The 19782-nt window shown below is 40.7% G+C and overlaps 1 protein-coding gene across 13 annotated transcripts in view; it reads left to right on the top strand.

The window, feature by feature from the left end:
• The window catches only part of NRF1 (nuclear respiratory factor 1), a 147553-nt gene that overhangs the window by 35029 nt on the left and 92742 nt on the right, over positions 1–19782 (top strand). For 8 of the 13 annotated variants that reach the window (XM_021936260.2, XM_009203855.4, XM_021936263.2 and 5 more), the window contains one exon: positions 12878–13109. In XM_021936260.2, coding sequence (XP_021791952.1) covers positions 12887–13109 — 223 coding nt within the window. In that variant the 5' untranslated portion in view covers positions 12878–12886. Of the gene's footprint in view, positions 1–4820; positions 4953–12877; positions 13110–19782 lie in introns of those variants that run through there. The other 5 variants (XM_017957160.3, XM_017957164.3, XM_017957159.3 and 2 more) reach the window with 2 other exon arrangements.

Raw genomic sequence — 19782 nt, 5'->3', positions numbered from 1 at the left:
AAGAAAAAAAAAAAAGAATGGTAACTCTAAATCGCTCTTTCCCATGCTGGAAATGATATCCATTACCCACCATTGATTTTCAGTAAGTCTGTGCAGTCCGCTAGGGAGTTAGAATGGTAGATAAAAAGGTCAAAGGTACCATTGCTACCACATTTTCTTTGGTTTCCAAAAACCTGATCTAGTCATCGAGTAATATGACGAATCATTTTCTGTTTGTCAATGTTATTTCTATAAAGAGACAATATAGTACTATGATGTTGATTTTGAGGTTTGCAGGAATGTTAGACTTAAAGAGTAGGTGAGATAGACTCACAAACATAAGTTTGTGTTGATGTCGCCTACTTTCCTGTCTATGCTCCCTTCTCACTTCTAAGTGTCCCATTTCTGTGTGTATGAAGCATTTTATTTTTATGTATTTATTTATTCTGAGATACAGTTTCACTTTGTCACCTAGGCTGGAGTGCAGTGGCATCATCTCGGCTCACTGCAGCCTCTGCCTTCCGGGTTCAAACGATTCTCCTGCCTCAGCCTCCGGAGTAGCTGGGGCTACAGGCGTGCGCCACCACGCCCAGTTAATTTTTGTATTTTTGATAGAGACAGGGTTTCACCATGTTGGCCAGGTTGGTCTTGAACTTCTGACCTCACGTGATCCACCTGCCTCCCAAGGTGCTAGGATTACAGGCGTGAGCCACTGTGCCAGGCCTCTGAGACATTTTACACTCTATAACTTAGCATCTTTTTAATGATTTGTTAAATTTGAGATTCATCAGTGTCTGAAAGCAGAAACTCTAATTGTAATCTTGTAAAAATGGGCTCCATTTTTTACATCACTTCTTTATTGAGGGTATGAAAAGCCCAGATTGCTGCTTACCAGCACTGTATGAGTAATTTTTGATGCAGGTATGTGTTTTCTTCTTTTTGTATTAATCGGGGCCTAGAAAACCATGTGTAGCATTTCAGAGAATTTAATTCTGGGAATTGGGTGCACAGGTGTTACAAGATGAAAGAGCACAAAAGACACTGAGGTAATCCATATAGGAAGCACTACCACCCCTGGGTTTGGGGGAACAGAAGAGAAGAACCTGGAAGCTCAGAGAGGTCCTCCTGCAGCTGGTAATCTGATCTCCGAGTGGAATGCCATTCAGCTGGTACTCAACCACCAGGAGAGAAGGGGCACAGCTGGAGTTGGGAGGTGCAACACTCCTCTTGCTTGATCAATGCTGATATTATAGCAATGAAAACAGCAAAGAAATCCCTTCTTCTCTTCCCTTCCAGTCTCCCTAGGCAAAACCTAACAGGATACTGGCAGGAAAGTCTGGAAAACATGGTTGGCAAGCTCAGCCCCAGAGGAATAGTACAACTTGGACAAGAATAGAAGACAGGACTTGGAAGTGAGAGAGAGAGAGAGAGAGAGAGAGAGAGAAACAGCCAGCACAGCCTTATAGGAGACTTACAGAAACTGTAACTGCCTGGGTGTAGCTTTAGTAATTAAAATGTGCAGCTGATTACCCACAATCATTTATTAAAGAGCACATTATGATAGATCTATTCATAGAGACTTTATGGACCCAAGCCCTGACTTCAGTGAGCTTATGGTATTTTGTTTTTTTCTTTTGAGACGGAGTCTCGCCCTGTCGCCCAGGCTGGAGTACAGTGGCGCGATCTCGGCTCACTGCAACCTCCACCTCCCAGGTTAAAGCGATTCTTCTGCCTCAGCCTCCCAAGTAGCTGGGATTACAGTCATGTGCCACCATGCCCAGCTAATTTTTTGTATCTTTAGTAGAGATGGGGTTTCACCATGTTGGCCCAGCTGACTCCAGACCTCATGATCTGCCCACCTCGGCCTCTCGGGATTACAGGCGCGAGCCACCACGCCCGGCGCTTACAGTATTTTCATAAAATCATCTACTCATCCCTAAGTCATTATGAAGTTGTGTGGTAAAGCTTTTTTTTTCTTTTTTTGAGATGGAGCCTTGCTGTGTTGCCTAGGCTGGAGTGGCTCACTGCAACCTCCACCTCCCAGGTTCAAGCGATTCTCCTGCCTCAGCCTCCCGAGTAGCTGGAATTAAAGGCAAGCGGCACCACGCCTGGCTAATTGTATTTTTAGTAGAGATAGGGTTAACCAGGCTGGTCTTGAACTTCAGACCTCATGATCCCCCAGCCTTGGCCTCCCAAAGTGCTGGGATTACAGACATGAGCCACCACGCCCGCCCTAAAGCTTGCTTTTCTTAAACGTTATATAAAAGCATTAACTGGATTATTGTGTTATTAAGTTAACTGGATTATTAAAGTTAACTGGATTATTGTGTTATTAATATTAAGGAATATTTACAAAGTTAACCTGTTGGTATGAAAAATATTTGATTAGTCATACAATTTTGTTAGTTTTAGATGCCCCAAATTAGAAGTTAGTCTTACCCAAGGCAAGGCTACTTCTAAACTTGAACTGTGCTGTTCTCAGTTCTTAACGTAAGAAAGGAGCTTTATCTAGTGACAGTTTGCTCTAGCATGTCATTTAATTTTAATTCTCTTTTTTTTTTTTTTCTTTTTTTTTGAGACGGAGTCTCGCTGTGTCGCCCAGGCTGGAGTGCAGTGGCCGGATCTCAGCTCACTGCAAGCTCCGCCTCCCGGGTTCACGCCATTCTCCTGCCTCAGCCTCCCGAGTAGCTGGGACTACAGGCGTCCGCCACATCGCCCGGCTAGTTTTTTGTTATTTTTTAGTAGAGACGGGGTTTCACCATGTTAGCCAGGATGGTCTCAATCTCCTGACCTCGTGATCCACCCGTCTCGGCCTCCCAAAGTGCTGGGATTACAGGCTTGAGCCACCCCACCCGGCCATAATTTTAATTTTCAAAAGGGTGAATTTGGAAGACTACTATATCATAGCTATTTGTTTTTAAAGCTCATTTTGTTAAAAGTCAAAGTAATACATTCATATAATAAAAGATCAAATAGAAGGACTTACAATAAAAATCAATAGTCTTTTGCCATTCTTTCCCTATCCCGAGTCCCACTTTTCAGAGACAATTAACTGTTTTTTGTTTATAGTTTGTTTTGTTTATGGTATCATCAAATAGTAATGCCTCCATAACTCTAAATAATATGTCTATACCACTATTTCTTGATTTATCAAATGGGCATTATTGACTTTCTTTCTTTTTGGTTTTTTTTTTTTTTTTTTTTTGAGACGGAGTCTCGCTCTGTAGTCCAGGCTGGAGTGCAGTGACTTAATCTCGACTCACTGCAAGCTCCGCCTCCCGGGTTCACGCCTTTCCCCTGCCTCAGCCACCCGAGTAGCTGGGACTATAGGCGCCCACCGCCACGCCCGGCTAATTTTTTTGTATTTCAGTAGAGACGGGGTTTCACGGTGTTAGCCAGGATGGTCTCGAACTCCTGACCTTGCGATCCGCCCTGCCCCCCTCGGCCTCCCAAAGTGCTAGGATAACAGGCGTGAGCCACCGCGCCGGCTTGACTTTCTTTTATGGAATATAAGGTACTTATTTTTTTGGTACTTTTTCTTTCGCTTCTGCTGTTGATAGTTACATTGTAATACCATTTCCATCTCCTCCTGATAGTGTCTCCTGACTCCATCACCATGTAAGGAATAGGATATTAATATTCTAGTCATTCTTTCACCTCTCTGCCCCTCTCCTGCCTCCAAATTTCTGTCAGCCTTTGCTTTTTCGTTGTCATGGTTCATAACTTTTACCTTCTGTTTTGTATTGTATTTCATTTTCTGTATTTTGGTCTGTAGTTGGAGTCTGGAGATGGGACTACATATACAACTATAGCTTCATTTTTTTTTTTTTTTCAACTGTGGAGCCAGCCCAGTGATGTGGGAGGATATTTTTTTTCTCTCCATGTCTGATATCATCACTCATACACTCTTTGAAAGAGAATTATCCTGGGTCAAATGGATTCTTCTTTTCTTATGTTCAATTTTTACTCAGAATTAAGGCACATTTTACTTTGCTTCTATTTTCACTCTGACTTGAGCTGTGGAATTGTTTTTAATTTTTACTGCTGTGGTGAGATTTCCATCCATTACCTTAGTGTCCCCTGGAGAAGCAAACCCTATAGTTGACTTTAGGCTTCTTGAAAAAGGGTAAAATTTCTATCCTAGTTATGCAGTTTATATTCTGGATATGTCCAAGAATGTAAGTTGAGCCTGCCTAGGTTTTTTTTTTCCCCTGCATTTGGACTGTAGACGGAGGCTAGGTATCAGATTTTCCCTTAGGCAGTTCTTGTGGTTTTTCTTTTGATATGATAATGCTATTGATTAGACTAATGCTTTCTTTTACATTTAGTTACACTTTGATTAGATTTCCTGGCCTGTTCTTTCTGCTTTGATTTTTAAAATACTCTACACTTAATCTCATCTATTATGTGTGGATTAGACTAAATTTAACTCCCTTGGACATTTCCTTCAATTCCAGTAGCTCCTTAGGTATTATTGACTGCAAGTACCAGGGTGCTCTGGACCAAGACAATCTTTTTCTGTTTTCTTCCACTAACCCACCCATACTGGCCTAGAGGGACAAAAGTAGGAACTCTTCTGTACCAGATTACCCCTACCCCAACCTCTTGTAGTTTATATAATAAAGAAGGACTTCTTAATTTAATTTTTTTTTTAAGAGAGAGGGTCTCACTCTGTCACTCACACAGGAGTGCAGTGGTGCGATCTTGGCTCACTGAAGCCTTGTCCTTCCAGGCTCAAGCAATCCTCTTGCCTTAGCCTCCTGAGTAGCTGGGCTATAGGCACGTGCCATCATGCCCAGCTAATTTTTCATTTTTTGTAGAGACGGGGTCTCCCTACGTTGCTCAGGCTTGTCTCGAACTCCTGGACGTAAGTGATCCTCCCACCTCGGCCTCCCAAAGTGCTGGGATTACGAGTGTGAGCCGCTGTGTCTGGCCAAGAAGGATCTTTAGATGAAGGATATATTGCACCCCAGGTAATGATGCAGGGTAAGAAAGGTTTTAGTAAAATTGTTACCATGTTAAGTTATTGTTTGGGGGAATTTTTTTTCTTTTTTCTTTTTTCTTTTTTTTAATGAAGTATTAAACTAATCTGCTGAACACCACTGGCTCTGGGTGATATATATGCTGTTTTATTTGAATGTGGTGTTGAGTCACAGGTCATTATGTGTTGCCAGCACTTTCATCTTACTTTTTATATCAGTTCAGAGGAATCACTCTCAGGTCCATCTGCTGCCTCTTCATTTTGTGCACTGTTGTGAAATTATGCTAGGGGCCTTGGTTTCCTATAGTTTCCTTATTTTATGTCTAGGAGAACAGTATTTCAGTTGCTGGAATTAACATAGGGCTTTTTTAGATGCCTGATTCAGTCTCTTACACACAGTTAAGAAAACTATCCTCAAAGATGACTGTCTAATTTAGAAATGAAGAAATTGAGGCCCAGTGTTTGTGAGACTAGTCAAGGAATGAGTCAAGAAGGATAGGATCAGGAAGACACAGAGATTCTGGCATCATCATCATAATTAATGTCAGGCACTTATTGCTGGGCACTGTGTTCCTGACTTTATCTGGATTATCTCATTTAATCCTCATATCATCCTTTTGAGAATAGGTAGTCATTTTTTTTTCATTAAAAAAAAAAAAAAAAAAGATAGAATTGTAGCTTAGAGGTTAAGTAACTTGTCCAGGGGTTCTGGATGTCTTGGTGATAGACTGTGCTGTTTTGTAAAATGGAGAATATTTAATATGTTTTTACCTATTGACAGTTCGCATCACTTTAGCTATCCAGGGAATCTAACTCCTCATGGAGGAATGCTAAAATGCTTCACTAAATTGATTTGGGAGAGTGGGGTCTGATGATATCCAGCAATATGTCATATGACATGTCAGTCATATCTGGCATTAACCAGCCTGCTTCCTTTCTGATTTTATGGAAACATTGTATCATTCATAAGTATCCCATTCTAGTTAAAAGAAGTCAGAAATACCTTTGCCTTTGCTTTTCACAGAGTGTACTGAATAAAAATGGTTAGAGAGGCTGGGCGTGGTGGCTCATGCCTGTAATCCTAGCACTTTGGGAGACTGAGGTAGGTGGATCACCTGAGGTCAGGAGTTCGAGACCAGCCTGGCCAATATGGTAAAACCCCGTCTCTGCTAAAAATACAAAAATCAGCTGGGCTTGGTGGTGCACCTGTAATCTTAGTTACTTGGGAGGCTGAGGCATGAGAATTGCTTGAATTCCGCCCAGGAGGCGGAGGTTGCAGTGAGCCAAGATCACACCACTGCCCTCCAGCCTGGGCAACAGAGTGAGACTCTGTCTCAAAAAAAAAAAAAAAAAATTGGTTAGAGAGGCCAAAGAATGGGATAGGGAGAGAGGTGGAAAGAGATGAGGCTCTAGGCAGAAATGGCAAGCCTGCGAAGCAGACAGCCCTATTGATTCATGCTGTGAACTGCATTCTGGAGCAAAGAATTGAAATCCATTATGCCAAGTGCATAGCCTGCAAATCCCTTTGAAAAGCAGTTAGGTGCCATCTAATCCCAAATCATTTAAAAATAATTTTGAACTACCCAGAATTCTAAAATGCCCTAAGCAGTTTGTCTCAAAGAACAGTGAAATGGATGGAAAAATAGCATTTTTAATGGTATCTTTCTCTCATATATATTTAATTGTGTGACTTAGTGTGTGAAATTGTTTTAGATTAGTACAAATCCGGAGGCTAGGATATATTCCCTTGGATATTCTGAAACTCACATAAAACAGGATATGGAAGGGTAGCTTATCAGGTAGCTTAAACATTCTTTTCTAATTTTGCCATAATATCAGACTTTGGAAAAAGTTGCAAGAACAGTACAAAGAATTCTTATGTACCCTTTACCCAGATTTTCCAAATGTTCATATTTTACCATGTTTTCAAAGACCTCAGAAAACTGAAAATTTGGTTATTTACATAGAAACAAATCACCTAAAGAATAAAGACATAGCAGGATTAGTTTAAGAGAGCAGTTACTCAGATGAACAAAGGATTTTAGAATCAAAAGATCTCAAGATGGAAAAAGGCTTCTATAATAGAGTAGGACAAAATAAGATAAAAATTTTACATAAATAATTACATTCTTTTTACATGTAGCCATAGAGGTCATATTTCTATATCTATATGGTTGACATTTTTTGGTAAACTCCAGATGTGTAGTGCTATATACTGTTACATGATAGTCAGATTTTTAATGTGTGTATATGTTTGTGTGGGTTTGTATTAATACAAGTAGAGTACATTTGTATTAGTGTTACTGTACAACTAAAGCACTCAGCTTTTTAATATACATCAAAATTTGAAATATGTATGCCTTTTGGCCCAGCAATTTACTTTTAAGAGTTTATTATTCTTAAAATAATTTATTTTTAAAAATAATCATCAAATAGTATACAAAATTTTTTTTTTTTTTTTTTTTTTTTTGAGACGGAGTCTCGCTGTGTCGCCCAGGCTGGAGTGCAGTGGCGCGATCTCGGCTCACTGCAAGCTCCGCCTCCTGGGTTCACGCCATTCTCCCACCTCAGCCTCCGAGTAGCTGGGACTACAGGCGCCCGCCACCACGCCCGGCTAGTTTTTTGTATTTTTAGTAGAGACGGGGTTTCACCATGTTAGCCAGGATGGTCTCGATCTCCTGACCTCGTGATCCACCCGCCTCGGCCTCCCAAAGTGCTGGGATTACAGGCTTGAGCCACCGCGCCCGGCCACAAAATTTTTAATACAGATAATACAGGCTGGTTATATTATTCTACTGTAAGATTAGTCCCTTCTTTTTTTTAAATTTATTTTTATTTGTTTGTTTATTTTTTGCTCTGTCGCCCAGGCTAGAATGCAGTGGTGCATCTCAGCTCACTGTAAGCTCCGCCTCCTGGGTTCACACCAATCTCCTGCCTCAGCCTCCTGAGTAGCTGGGACTACAGGCGCCCGCCACCATGCCCAGCTAATTTTTTGTATTTTTTTAGTAGAGATGGGGTTTCACCGTGCTAGCCAGGATGGTCTTGATCTCCTGACCTCGTGATCTGCCTGCCTTGGCCTCCCAAAGTGCTGGGATTACAGACGTGAGCCACTGCGCCCGGCTAGATTAGTCACTTCTTTGCACAGAAATTACACTGGTATATAGGGTGATTTTTAAAAGTTAGTTGTAAAATATACATAACAATAAATTTACCATCATAATCATTTTTAGGCATAAGGTTCAGTAGTGTTAAGTACATTCACACTGTTGTGCAGCCAATCTCCGGAAGTCTTTATCTTGCAGAACTGAAACTCTGTTCTCCCAGCCCCTGACAACTACTAGTCTACTTTCTGTCTCTATGAATTTGACTACTCTAGGTGCCTCATATAAGTAGAATCATACAGTATTTGTTCTTTTTTGTGGCTGGCTCATTTCACTGAGCAGAATATCCTCAAGGTTGATCCATGTTGTAGCATGAGTCAGAATTTCCTTTTTTAAAAAACTGGTTTTAAATAAGACTATTTTTTGGAGCAGTTTTAAGTTTACAGCAAAATTGAGTGGAAGATACAGATAATTCCCCTATACTTCTCTCCCTTACACTTGTACAGCTCCCCCACTATCAACATCCTGCACCAGAGTGGTACATTTGGTTCCAATTGTTGAGCCCACATTGACACATTGTTGTTACCCAAAGTCCATAGTTTACATTAGGGTTCCTTCATGGTATTTTACGTTCTATGTATTTGAACAAATATATAACTCATATCCACCATTATTGTATCATATAGAGTAGTTTCACTGCCCTGAAAATCCTCTGTGCTCTGCCTGTTCATCCCTCCCTTCCCCCTAATCCTTGGTAACCTCTAATCTTTTTACCATCCCCATAGTTTTGCTTTTCCAGAAGGTTATGTGATTGGAATCATAAGTGTGTAGCCTTTTCATATTGGCTTTTTTCACTTAGCAATATGCATTTAAGCTTCTACTAGCTTGAAAGCTCATTTCTTTTTAGTGCTGAATGATATTCTATTGTCTGGATATACCACAGTTTATCCATTCACCTACAGGAGGACATTTTGGTGCTTCCAAGGTTGGGCAATTATAAATAAAATTATAAACATCCATGTGCAGGTTTTTATGTGGATGTAAGTTTTCAACTCCTTTGGGTAAATACAAAGGAGTATAATTGCTGGATTGTATGGTAAGAGTATGTTTACTTTTATAACAGACTGCCACACTGTCTTCCAAAGTGGCTGTACTATGTTGCATTCCCACCAGCAATGAATGAGAGTTCCTGTTGCTCCACATCCTCAATAGCGTTTGGTATTGTCAATCTTTCGAGTTTTCGATATTTAAATAGATGCGTGGTGATATCTTATTGTTTTAATTTGTAATTCTCCCATGACATATGATGTTGAGCATCTTTTCATATGCTTATTTACCATTTATATTTCTTCTTTGGTGAGATCTCTTCAGGTGTTTTGCCCTTTTTTAAATCGGGTTCATTTTCTTATTGTTGAGTTTTAAGAATTCCTTATTTTGGATAACAATCCTCCTGATTCATCTTTTACAAACATTTCCTCGCTGTCTATGTCCTGTCTTCTGATTCTTTTGGCAGTGTCTTTCACAGGGCAAAAGTTTCTTGTTTTAATGGAGTCCAGCTTATCAATTTTTTGCTTTTATGGATTGTGCCTTTGGCATTGTATCTTAAAAGTCATTGCCATACCCAAGGTCAACTAGATTTTCTCCTATGTTATCTTATAGGACTTTTATGGTTTTGCATTTTACATTTAGGTTTATGATCCATTTTGTATTAGTTCTTGTGAAGGGTGTAAGGTTTGTGTCTAGATTTCTTTTTTTTTTTTTTTTTTTGGTGTGTGATTGTTCACTTGTTCCAGCACCATTCATTGAAAAGACTAATTTTGCCAAACTAATGTATTGCCTTTGCTCCTTTCTCAGAGATCAACTGACTGTATTTATGTGGGTCTATTTCTGGACTCTCCCTTCTGTTACATTGGTCTATTTCTCTGTTGTTTCGCCAATACCAGACTGTCTTGATTACTGTAGGTTTATGGTAAGTCTTAAAGTTGTGTGGTATCAGTCTTCTGATTTTGTTCTTTCAATATTTTTTTTGGCTGTTCTGGGTCTCTTGCCTCTCCATGTAAACTTTAGTGTCAGTTTGTTGATATCCACAAAATAACTTGCTGGGATTTTGATTGGGACAATGTTGAATCTAGAGATCAGGTTGGAAGAACTGACATCTTGACGGTATTGTGTCTTTCTATCCATGAACATGGAATATCTCTATTTAGTTTTTATTTGATTACTTTCATCAGAGTTTTGTATTTGTTTTCATATACATCTTGTACATATTTTGTTAGATTTATACCTTACTCAGTATTTCACTTTTTGGTGGTACAAATGTAAATGGTATTGTGTTTTTAATTTAATTTCAGATTCCACTTATTCATTTCTAGTATATAGGAAAACAATTAACCTTGTCCCTGCAACCTTGCTGTAATCACTTACTAGTTCCAGGAGTTTTTTTTATTGATTATTTTGGATTTTCTACATCAACAATCATGTCATCTATGAAGAAGGACAGTTCTATTTCTTCCTTCCCAATCAGGGTACCCTTTATTTCTTTTGTAAAAATCTTATTGCATTGGTTAGGACTTCCAGTACAATGTTAAAAAGAAGTGGTGAGAGGCGATTTCCTTGTCTTCTTCCTGACCTTTTTTTTTGAGACAGAGTCCCGCCGTTGCTGTGTCACCCAGGCTGGAGTGTAGTGGCATAATCTCAGCTCACTGCAACCTCTACCTCCTAGGTTCAAGCAATTCTCCTGCCTCAGCCTCCTAAGTAGCTAGGATTACAGATGTGTACCACCACGCCTGGCTAATTTTTATATTTTTAGTACAGACAGGGTTTTTCCATGTTGGCCAGGCTGGTCCCAAACTCCTTACTTCAGGTGATCCACCTCCCTTGGCCTCCCAAAGTGCTGGGATTACAGGTGTGAGCCACCGCACCCAGCCTTCTTTGTAATCTTAATGGGAAAGCTTCTAGTTTTTCACAATAAAGTATGATGTTAATAGTAGGTTTTTTGTAGCTGTTCTTTATCAGGTTGAGGAAACTCCCCTCTTTCTAATTAGCGTTTTCTTCCTTTTTAAGACTGAGTAATAGGTGGTACGTGTATACCACTTTTTTTTTTACCCATGCATTCATCAATGGTCACTTGGGTTGCTTCCGTGTTTTGGCTGTTGTGAATAAAGCTGCTATGAACATGGGTGTACGGATGTCTATTCAAGATCGTACTTTCAGTTTCTTCTGGGTATATATATCCAGAAGTGGAATAGCTGGATCATGTGGTAGTTCTATTTTTGATTTTTTTTGAGGAACTAATATGTAAAATTTTATATACAAGGACAAATTTTATACTGCATTGATGTTTATTTTATAACAGCAAAAACTTGGAAGCATATTTGATCAGCAGGTGACTGGTTATATAAATTATGACACATGGATATAATAAAGTATTATGCAGCTCTTTGAAAAAGATATGGTAGGCCGGGCGCGGTGGCTCAAGCCTGTAATCCCAGCACTTTGGGAGGCCGAGACGGGCGGATCACGAGGTCAGGAGATCGAGACCATCCTGGCTGACACGGTGAAACCCCGTCTCTACTAAAAAATACAAAAAAACTAGCCGGGCAAGGTGGTGGGCGCCTGTAGTCCCAGCTACTCGGGAGGCTGAGGCAGGAGAATGGCGTGAACCCGGGAGGCAGAGCTTGCAGTGAGCCAAGATCACGCCACTGCACTCCAGCCTGGGCGGCAGAGCGAGACTCTGTCTCAAAAAAAAAAAAAAAAAAAGAAAAAGAAAAAGATATGGTAGATCTGTATGTTTTGACATGCAACAATGTCCAGATATATTGTAATATGAAAAAGACAGTATGTATAATATGAACCTGTTTTTATTTTAAATCTATGTATGTATGTTCCGAATTTATTTTTCAAAAATAATGAACTTCTGGGGTGGGGAGGAGTGGAGATTATAAGTGTGATAGAAGAGCCAACTTTTAACTTTACTGCCTTATAAATTACTGTATCATTTTGGGGTTTAAAGGAAGCACAGTTTTTTGTTTTTTTGAGGGGCAGGGGGTTGGTTTGTTTATTTGTTTTTGAGACCGAGTCTTGCTCTGTCGCCCAGGCTGGAGTACAATGGCACAACCTTGGCTCACTGCAACCTCTACTTCCCGGATTCAAGCACTTCTCCTGCCTCAGCCTCCCAAGTAGCTGGGATTACAGGCGCCCGCCACCACGTCCGGCTAATTTTTTTGTATTTTTAATAGAGACAGGGTTTTGCCATGTTGGCCAGGCTGGTCTCGAACTCCTGACCTCAGGTGATCCACCTGCCTGGGCCTCTCAAAGTGCTGGGACTACAGGCACGTGCTGCCATGCCCTCAAGAAGCAGTTTTATAAGCAGAAAGACCAATTTGAATTTTTGGGAAAAAAGTTGACTCTCACTTGTCTTTGACATACAGAGAAAATGTTAAGCATTTCACTTATTTACTAAGTGTTTTTATGTCCACAAGGTCAAATGCTAGTCACTGAGGTATCTTGAGTATCTTTTTATTGTTATATTTGAATGTCTTTTTATTATTAAGGGTATCTGTTGTTTTGTGATCTGAGGTATAAAATTAGTACAGCGAATTTCCATCAAAATGGTTTCACATAAGGAACACCACTCTGTCATTTTTGTGTCACATTTGAGTGGTGCTTCCCATTTGGTATGACTTGGTATGGCATGGTAAGTAGCGAAATTGGAAGTTTGTCAAGGTTCCTCTGATCTTGAAGAAAATATCTCTTAGTTTAAGCATTGTGTTATATTACACACTGAATCCTGTTCTTTTTCTTTTTTGTCTGACAGTAGAACTTCATGGAGGAACACGGAGTGACCCAAACTGAACATATGGCTACCATAGAAGCACATGCAGTGGCCCAGCAAGTGCAGCAGGTCCATGTGGCTACTTACACTGAGCACAGTATGCTGAGTGCTGATGAAGACTCGCCTTCTTCTCCTGAGGACACCTCTTACGATGACTCAGATATACTCAACTCCACAGCAGCTGATGAGGTGACAGCTCATTTGGCTGCTGCAGGTAATGTTGTTTGGATTAGAAGCTCTTCTTTAATTTTTATTTATTTATTTATTTATTTATTTATTTATTTATTTTGGAGACAGTGTCTTGCTCTGTTGCCCAGGCTGGAGTGCAGCGGCACAATCACAATTCACTGCAGCCTTGATCTTCCGGGTTCAAGTCATCGCAGTCAGCCTCCAGAGTCGCTGGGACTGCTGATGCGTACCACCACATCTGGCTCATTTTTGTATATTTTGTAGAGACAGAAATCTCACTGTGTTATGCAGACTGGCCTCAAACTCCTGGGCTCAAGCGATCCTACTGCCTCGGCCTCCTAAATTACTCGGATTACAGGTGTGAGTTACCATGCCTGGCCTTTATCACAACTTTTTTAAGCCTTGCAGTTATAACTTGAGCCTGTGTTGTACTGAGGCTTGAGGTCCAGAATCACTTACTATCAGTGTTATGACTTTGGTTTTATTTTTTCATCTATTCTGCCTGTGTTTTGGCTTTAAACTGAAGCATTTATTCCAATTACATTAAACAGAATCACTGACACATATTTAGATTTAAATTTACCTTCTTTTCTATATGCTTTCTCTTTGCCCTACCTGTTCTGTTTACTTTTCTCTTGGCGTTTTCTTTTGTAGTGATTGAAAATTTTCTATTTTTTCATTTCTTTTCTTGTTAGTTTGAAAGTTATAAGCTTTTACTATTATCAATACCTGTAGAAATTATAGCATACATCCTTTATTTATCAATGTCTTATGTTGACTAGGCTCAGTGGCTCACACCTGTAATCCCAGCACTTTGGGAGGCCAAGGTGGGAGGATCACTTTAGCCCAGGAGTTTGAGACCAGCCTGGGCAATGTAGTGCGATCCCATCTCTACCAAAAAAAAAAATTAGCTGGGTGTGGTGATGTGCTCCCTAGTCCCAACTACTTAGGAGGCTGTGGTGGGATGACTGATCGCTTGAGCCCAGGTGTTTGAGGGTGCAGTGAGCTATGATTACACCACTGCACTACAGCCTGAGTAACAAAGTGAGAGCCTTGTGTCCAGTTGAAAAAAAAGGAAAAGCAAAAAGTTGTATGTACTTGAAACTTTTAACCTCTCTACAGGGATAATACAAATTTCTTAGAACACTTGCATTTCATGCGCCCATCCTATATGCTATTATTGTCGTTTGGTATACAGTTGGCTCTCTTTACTGTGGATTCCACATCTGTATATTCAACCAATTTTGAATCAAAAGTATTAGGAAAAAAAATTAAAAGTAACAATATAACAATTAAAAATAATACAAATAAAAGGCCAATACAATATAACAACTATTTATATAGTATTTACATTGTATTAGGTATTATAATATTAGCATTAGTAACCTAGAGATGATACAGAAGGACGTGCATAGGTTATGTGCAAATGCTACATCATTTTATTTCAGGGACTTGAGCATCTGCACATCAAGGTGCTGGAACCAATTTCACGAGAGTTTGAAGGGACAACTGTATTTTAAACACCACAAGACAATTTTTTTTTTTTTTTTTTTGAGATGGAGTCTCACTCTGTCACCCAGGCTGGAGGGCAATGGCACAATCTTGGCTCACTGCAACCTCTGCCTCCTGGGTTGGAGCAACTCTCCTGTCTCAGCCTCCCGAGTAGCTGGGATTACAGGTGTGTGCCACCATGCCCAGCTAATTTTTGTGTTTTTAGTAGAGATGAGGTTTCACCCTGTTGGCCAGGTGGGTCTTGAACTCCTGACCTCAGGTGATCCACCCACCTTGGCCTCCCAGAGTGCTGGGATTATAGGCGTGAGCCACCGCATCTAGCCAACAATATTTTTATTTAATAAATAATATTCATTTTTTTTTCCTGCATCTCCAACTGGTCTCCTGAGATGGTTTTTCTTCCGCCTAAAAACACCATTTAGTATTTGCATTAGCATGGACCTGCTAGTAGCAAGTTCTATTTTTGCTTGTCTATGAATGTTTTTACTTAAACTTCAACCTTGAAGGATGTTTTCACTGAGTATGGAATTCTAGCTTGGTGGTTATTCTTTCCTCATGTTGAAAGGTACTGTTCTGCTGTCTTCTGGATTCCATTGTTGCTATTGAGAATTCAGCTATTTCATTCTAACTGCTAGTCTTTCAAAGATTATCTCCCACATAGCCTGCCCCCTCTCCCCACCCAACTGATTTTTCTCTTTAGTTTTTGTGATGTATTTGGCTCTGATTTCTATTTATTTATTCTGTTTAGGATTTTTTTGTACATCTTGACTATGTGGACCAATGTCATCAATTCTGGGACATTTTAGCCACTAGATTTTGCTTCTGCTGCATTCCATCTCTTTTCATTCCATGGCTCCAGTTACTTACGTTAGTCTTCCTCACTTGTATGTCTGTTACTATCTGTTCTGTATGTATCATCTTTCTGTGTAGTTTCTTCTGTCTTTCAACTTGTGATTTTCTTCTTTAGCTATTGTATTAGTCCGTTTTCACGCTGCTGATAAGAGATACCCATGACTGGGAAGAAAGAGGTTTTAATGGACTTACAGTTCCACCTGGCTGGGGAGGCCTCACAATCATGGTGGAAGGCAAGGAAGAGCAAGTCACGTCTTGCATGAATGGCAGCAGGCAAAAAGAGAGAGAGCTTGTGCAGGGGAACTCCTCCTTTTAAAACCATCAGATCTTGTGAGACTTATTCACTATCACAAGAACAGCATGGGAAAGATCTGCCCCCATGATTCAATTACCTCCCACCGGGTCCTTCCCACAACATGTGGGAATTATGGGAGTATAATTCAAGATGAGATTTGAGTGGGGACATAGAGCCAAACCATATCATTCCGCCCCGGCCCCTCCTAAATTTCATGTCCTCACGTTTCGAAACCAATCATGCCTTCCCAACAGTCCCCCAGAGTCTTAACTTATTTCAGCATTAACTTAAAAGTCCACAGTCTAAAGTCTCATCTGAGACAAGGCAAGTCCCTTCTGCCTATGAGCCTGTAAAATCAAACACAAGTTAGTTACTTCCTAGATGGCAGTGGGGGTACAGGGATTGGACAAATACAGCCATTTCAAATGGGAGAAATTGGCCAAACAAAAGGGCTACAGGCCCCATGCAAGTCCAGAATCCAGCAGGGCAGTCAAATCTTAAAGCTCCAAAATGATCTCCTTTGATTCCATGTCTCACATCCAGGTCATGCTGATGCAAGAGGTGGGGTCCCATGGTCTTGGACAGCTCTGACCCCTGTAGCTTTGCAGGATACAGCCTCCCTCTCAACTACTTTCATGGGCTGGTGTTGAGTGTGTGTGGCTTTTCCAGGCAAACAATGCAAGCTGTCGGTGGATCTACCGTTCTGGGGGCTGGAGGACAGTGGCCCTCTTCTCACAGCTCCACTAGGCAGCGCTCCAGAAGGGACTCTGTGTGGGGTCTCCAACCCAACCCCACATTTCCCTTTCACACTGCCCAAGCAGAGGTTCTCCATGAGGGCCCCACCCCTGCAGCAAACTTCTGCCCTGCATATCCAGGCATTTTCATACATCTCTGAAATCCAGGCATGGGTTCCTAAACTCCAGTCCTTGACTTCTGTACACTTGCAGGCTCAACACCTTTGTGGAAGCTGCCAAGACTTGGGGCTTGCAGCCCCTGAAGCCATGGCCCGAGCTCTGTGTCGGCCCCTTTCAGCCACAGCTGAGCAGCTAGGATGCAAGGCACCAAGCCCCTAGGCTGCACACAGCACAGGGACCCTGGGCCCAGCCCTTGAAACCTCCTAGGTATCCAGGCCTGTGATGGGAGGGGCTGCCATGAAGACCTCTGACATGCTCTGGAAACATTTTTTCCATTGTCTTGGGGATTAACATTCATCTCCTTGTTACTTATGCAAATTTCTGCATCCAGCTTGAATTTCTCCTCAGAAAATGGGATTTTCTTTTCTATGGCATTGTCAGGCTGCAAATTTTCTGAGCTTTCATGTTTTCCTTCCCTTATAAAACTGAATGCCTTTAACAGCACCCAAGTCACCTCTTGAATGCTTTGCTGCTTAGAAATTTCTTCTGCCAGATACCCTAAATCGTCTTTCTCAAGTTCAAAGTTCCACAAATCTCTAGGGCAGGGGCAAAATGCCACCAGTCTCTTTGCTGAAAATAACAAGAGTCACCTTTGTTCCAGTTCCCAACAAGTTTCTCATTTCCACCTGAGACCACATCAACCTGGACTTTATTGTCCATATCACTATCAGCATTTTGGGCAAAGCCATTCAGCAAGTCTCTAGGAAGTTCCAAACTTTCCCACATTTTCCTGTCTTATACTGAGCCCTCCAAACTGTTTGAACCCCTGCCTGTCCCAAAGTTGCTTCCACATTTTTAGGTATCTTTTCAGCAGCACCCCATTCCTAGCACCAATTTACTGTATTAGTCCATTTTCACACTGCTGATAAAGACATACTCAAGACTGGGACGAAAAAGAGGTTTCAGTGGACTCACAGATCCATGTGGCTGGGGAGGCCTCACAATCATGGCAGAAGGCAAGGAGGAGCAAGTCATGTCTTACACGGATAACAGCAGGCAAAGAGTGAGATAGCTTGTGCAGGGGAATTCCTCTTTTTTAAACCCCCAGATCTCATGAGACTCACTATCACAAGAACAGCACTGGAAAGACCTGCCCTCCTGATTCAGTTACCTCCCACCAGCTTCCTCCCACAACATGCGGGAATGATGAGAGTACAATTCAAGATGAGATTTGGGTGGGGACACAGCCAAACCATATCAGCAGTGTTTAAGGTGCCTTTTTTATGTTCTCTTTTCTTTGTTTTTTCTTTATTTATTAAGGTGCTTTTAAATCTGTTCATTGCCTTATTAATTTTGGTAATTGTTAGTAGTTAACCAAAACTAACCATTTTTTTCCCTCCAGTTTTAGAATTTCTAGTGTGTGTGTGTGTGTGTGTGTGTTTCCTCCCAGATTTTCACTGAACAGTTTCCAATAGTGGAAAAACATTTCTTTTAAGCAAATAATTTTACAATTTACCTGGTAATTCTCTCAAGTCCCAATGAGTCTGTTTCTGTTACATGTTGTTAAGGTCATTTCTTGTTCACGTTGGCTGTTTTCTTGGTGTACTGTTATATTTCAATGAATACTGGATGCTGTGTTTGGAAAATTATTTCTAGAAATAATTTGGGGTCTAGTATAATGTTATCTTCCTCTAGAGAGGATTTTTGTTTGCTTCTGCCAGATGCCTGAGGGCACTAGCAATCCTGGATCATCTTAATCCAATTTAAGGTTTTGAGATTTTCTGGGCTACTAAATTACTTAAAGCTGGGCTACATTTTATATCATTCACTCTCCTATTTACATTGAACTTTTAGCACCATGGTGAAAAGACTTCATATAAACCATGCCTGAATGGGTATGATATTAGATATTGATCTTAGAAGGTATTTAGAAAAGCTGGACAAGAAATTAATGAAGAAGAATGGCCAAAATACTACATGTTTTGAATATATGCTGTATTTAAGAAGAGGAAGACAGATGCAATGATGAACACCCTTATTACTGTCAGTTACTGTCCACTGTGTATTTCTGGAGTGGTGAATTTAAAAATAAGTCTTAGTGGCAAAACACATGAAATGTTTGTAAAATATGTTTTGTGAAATGCTCATGTGTTCCAGCAGAGGGCATCTTAACATCATGAATCCAGGTCCACTGCTTTTCTATGAAGGAAGATGCTTTTGAGACATGGCTTTGCTGTATTACTGTACCGCTTTGTCATAGTGTTAAGACCAGGAAAAGACTTTAATTTGACTTTTTGTGTGGCACATGCGGAAAGTGAGATACAGCTGGTAGAAATGACTTACCATTTGATCATTTAATATTCAATTATTGAGGAAATATAATGTATAGTGCATATATGTAACCTATGTAGATGCTATGAACAAGGCGGGCAAGAGTTTGCTTCTTAGGAGTGCAAAAGGCTTATTAGGGGGAGAAAAAGAGTTTGTTTCTGAAGGAGCTTTCATCCAGTGGTGGGGGAGGGCTACCAATAATAAAGTAAAATAATTTGAGAAAGCATTGGATCTTCTGAGTAAAATAATGAGAGAAGGTAATGGAGAGAGAAGGACAGCAGATTGCTGCTAGTTTGGGTGGTCTGGGAAGGCTTCTCTGAGGAGGCAGGTTGTGACTGACAGGCAGTTAGGTGTCAGCAAAGGGGATTGCATTTCAGACTGAGAAACATTGAAAGCAAGGACTTGCAGATGGGAAATGGGAAGGAAGCCAGTGTGGTTGGAGCCTTGTGAGGCAGGCATGAGTCAGACCACCCAGGGCCTAGGGGCTGTGTGTGGTAAGGAATTTTGAGAGGCAACAGAGCACAGTGCTTACCTGCCCAGGCTCTGGAATCAGGCTTCCTGGGTTGGAATCCCAACTCTACTTAACCAACTTGGGAATTTTTCTGAGGAGCTGGTCTGTAGCATTCATCATATCTGAAAGGTGACCCAGAAAACGTAAATGACCATTTACTATATTGTGTTGCCCCTCAGAAACACTTCTAATTCTCTGCAGCACAGACAGCCTCTGATTATTGTTGATTTTCAAGAAAAAAGAAGTTTATAAGTAGTGCAACTAAATGAAATCTTCAAGTAATAAAACAACAATATCTCAAGTTGGTTGACCTCTTTTAGTATCAATCACCAGTATGTTGGTT

This window comes from Papio anubis, chromosome 4 (assembly GCF_008728515.1).
Source record: "Papio anubis isolate 15944 chromosome 4, Panubis1.0, whole genome shotgun sequence".
Taxonomy (NCBI): domain Eukaryota; kingdom Metazoa; phylum Chordata; class Mammalia; order Primates; family Cercopithecidae; genus Papio; species Papio anubis.
This window is presented reverse-complemented; position numbering and strand designations above follow the sequence as displayed.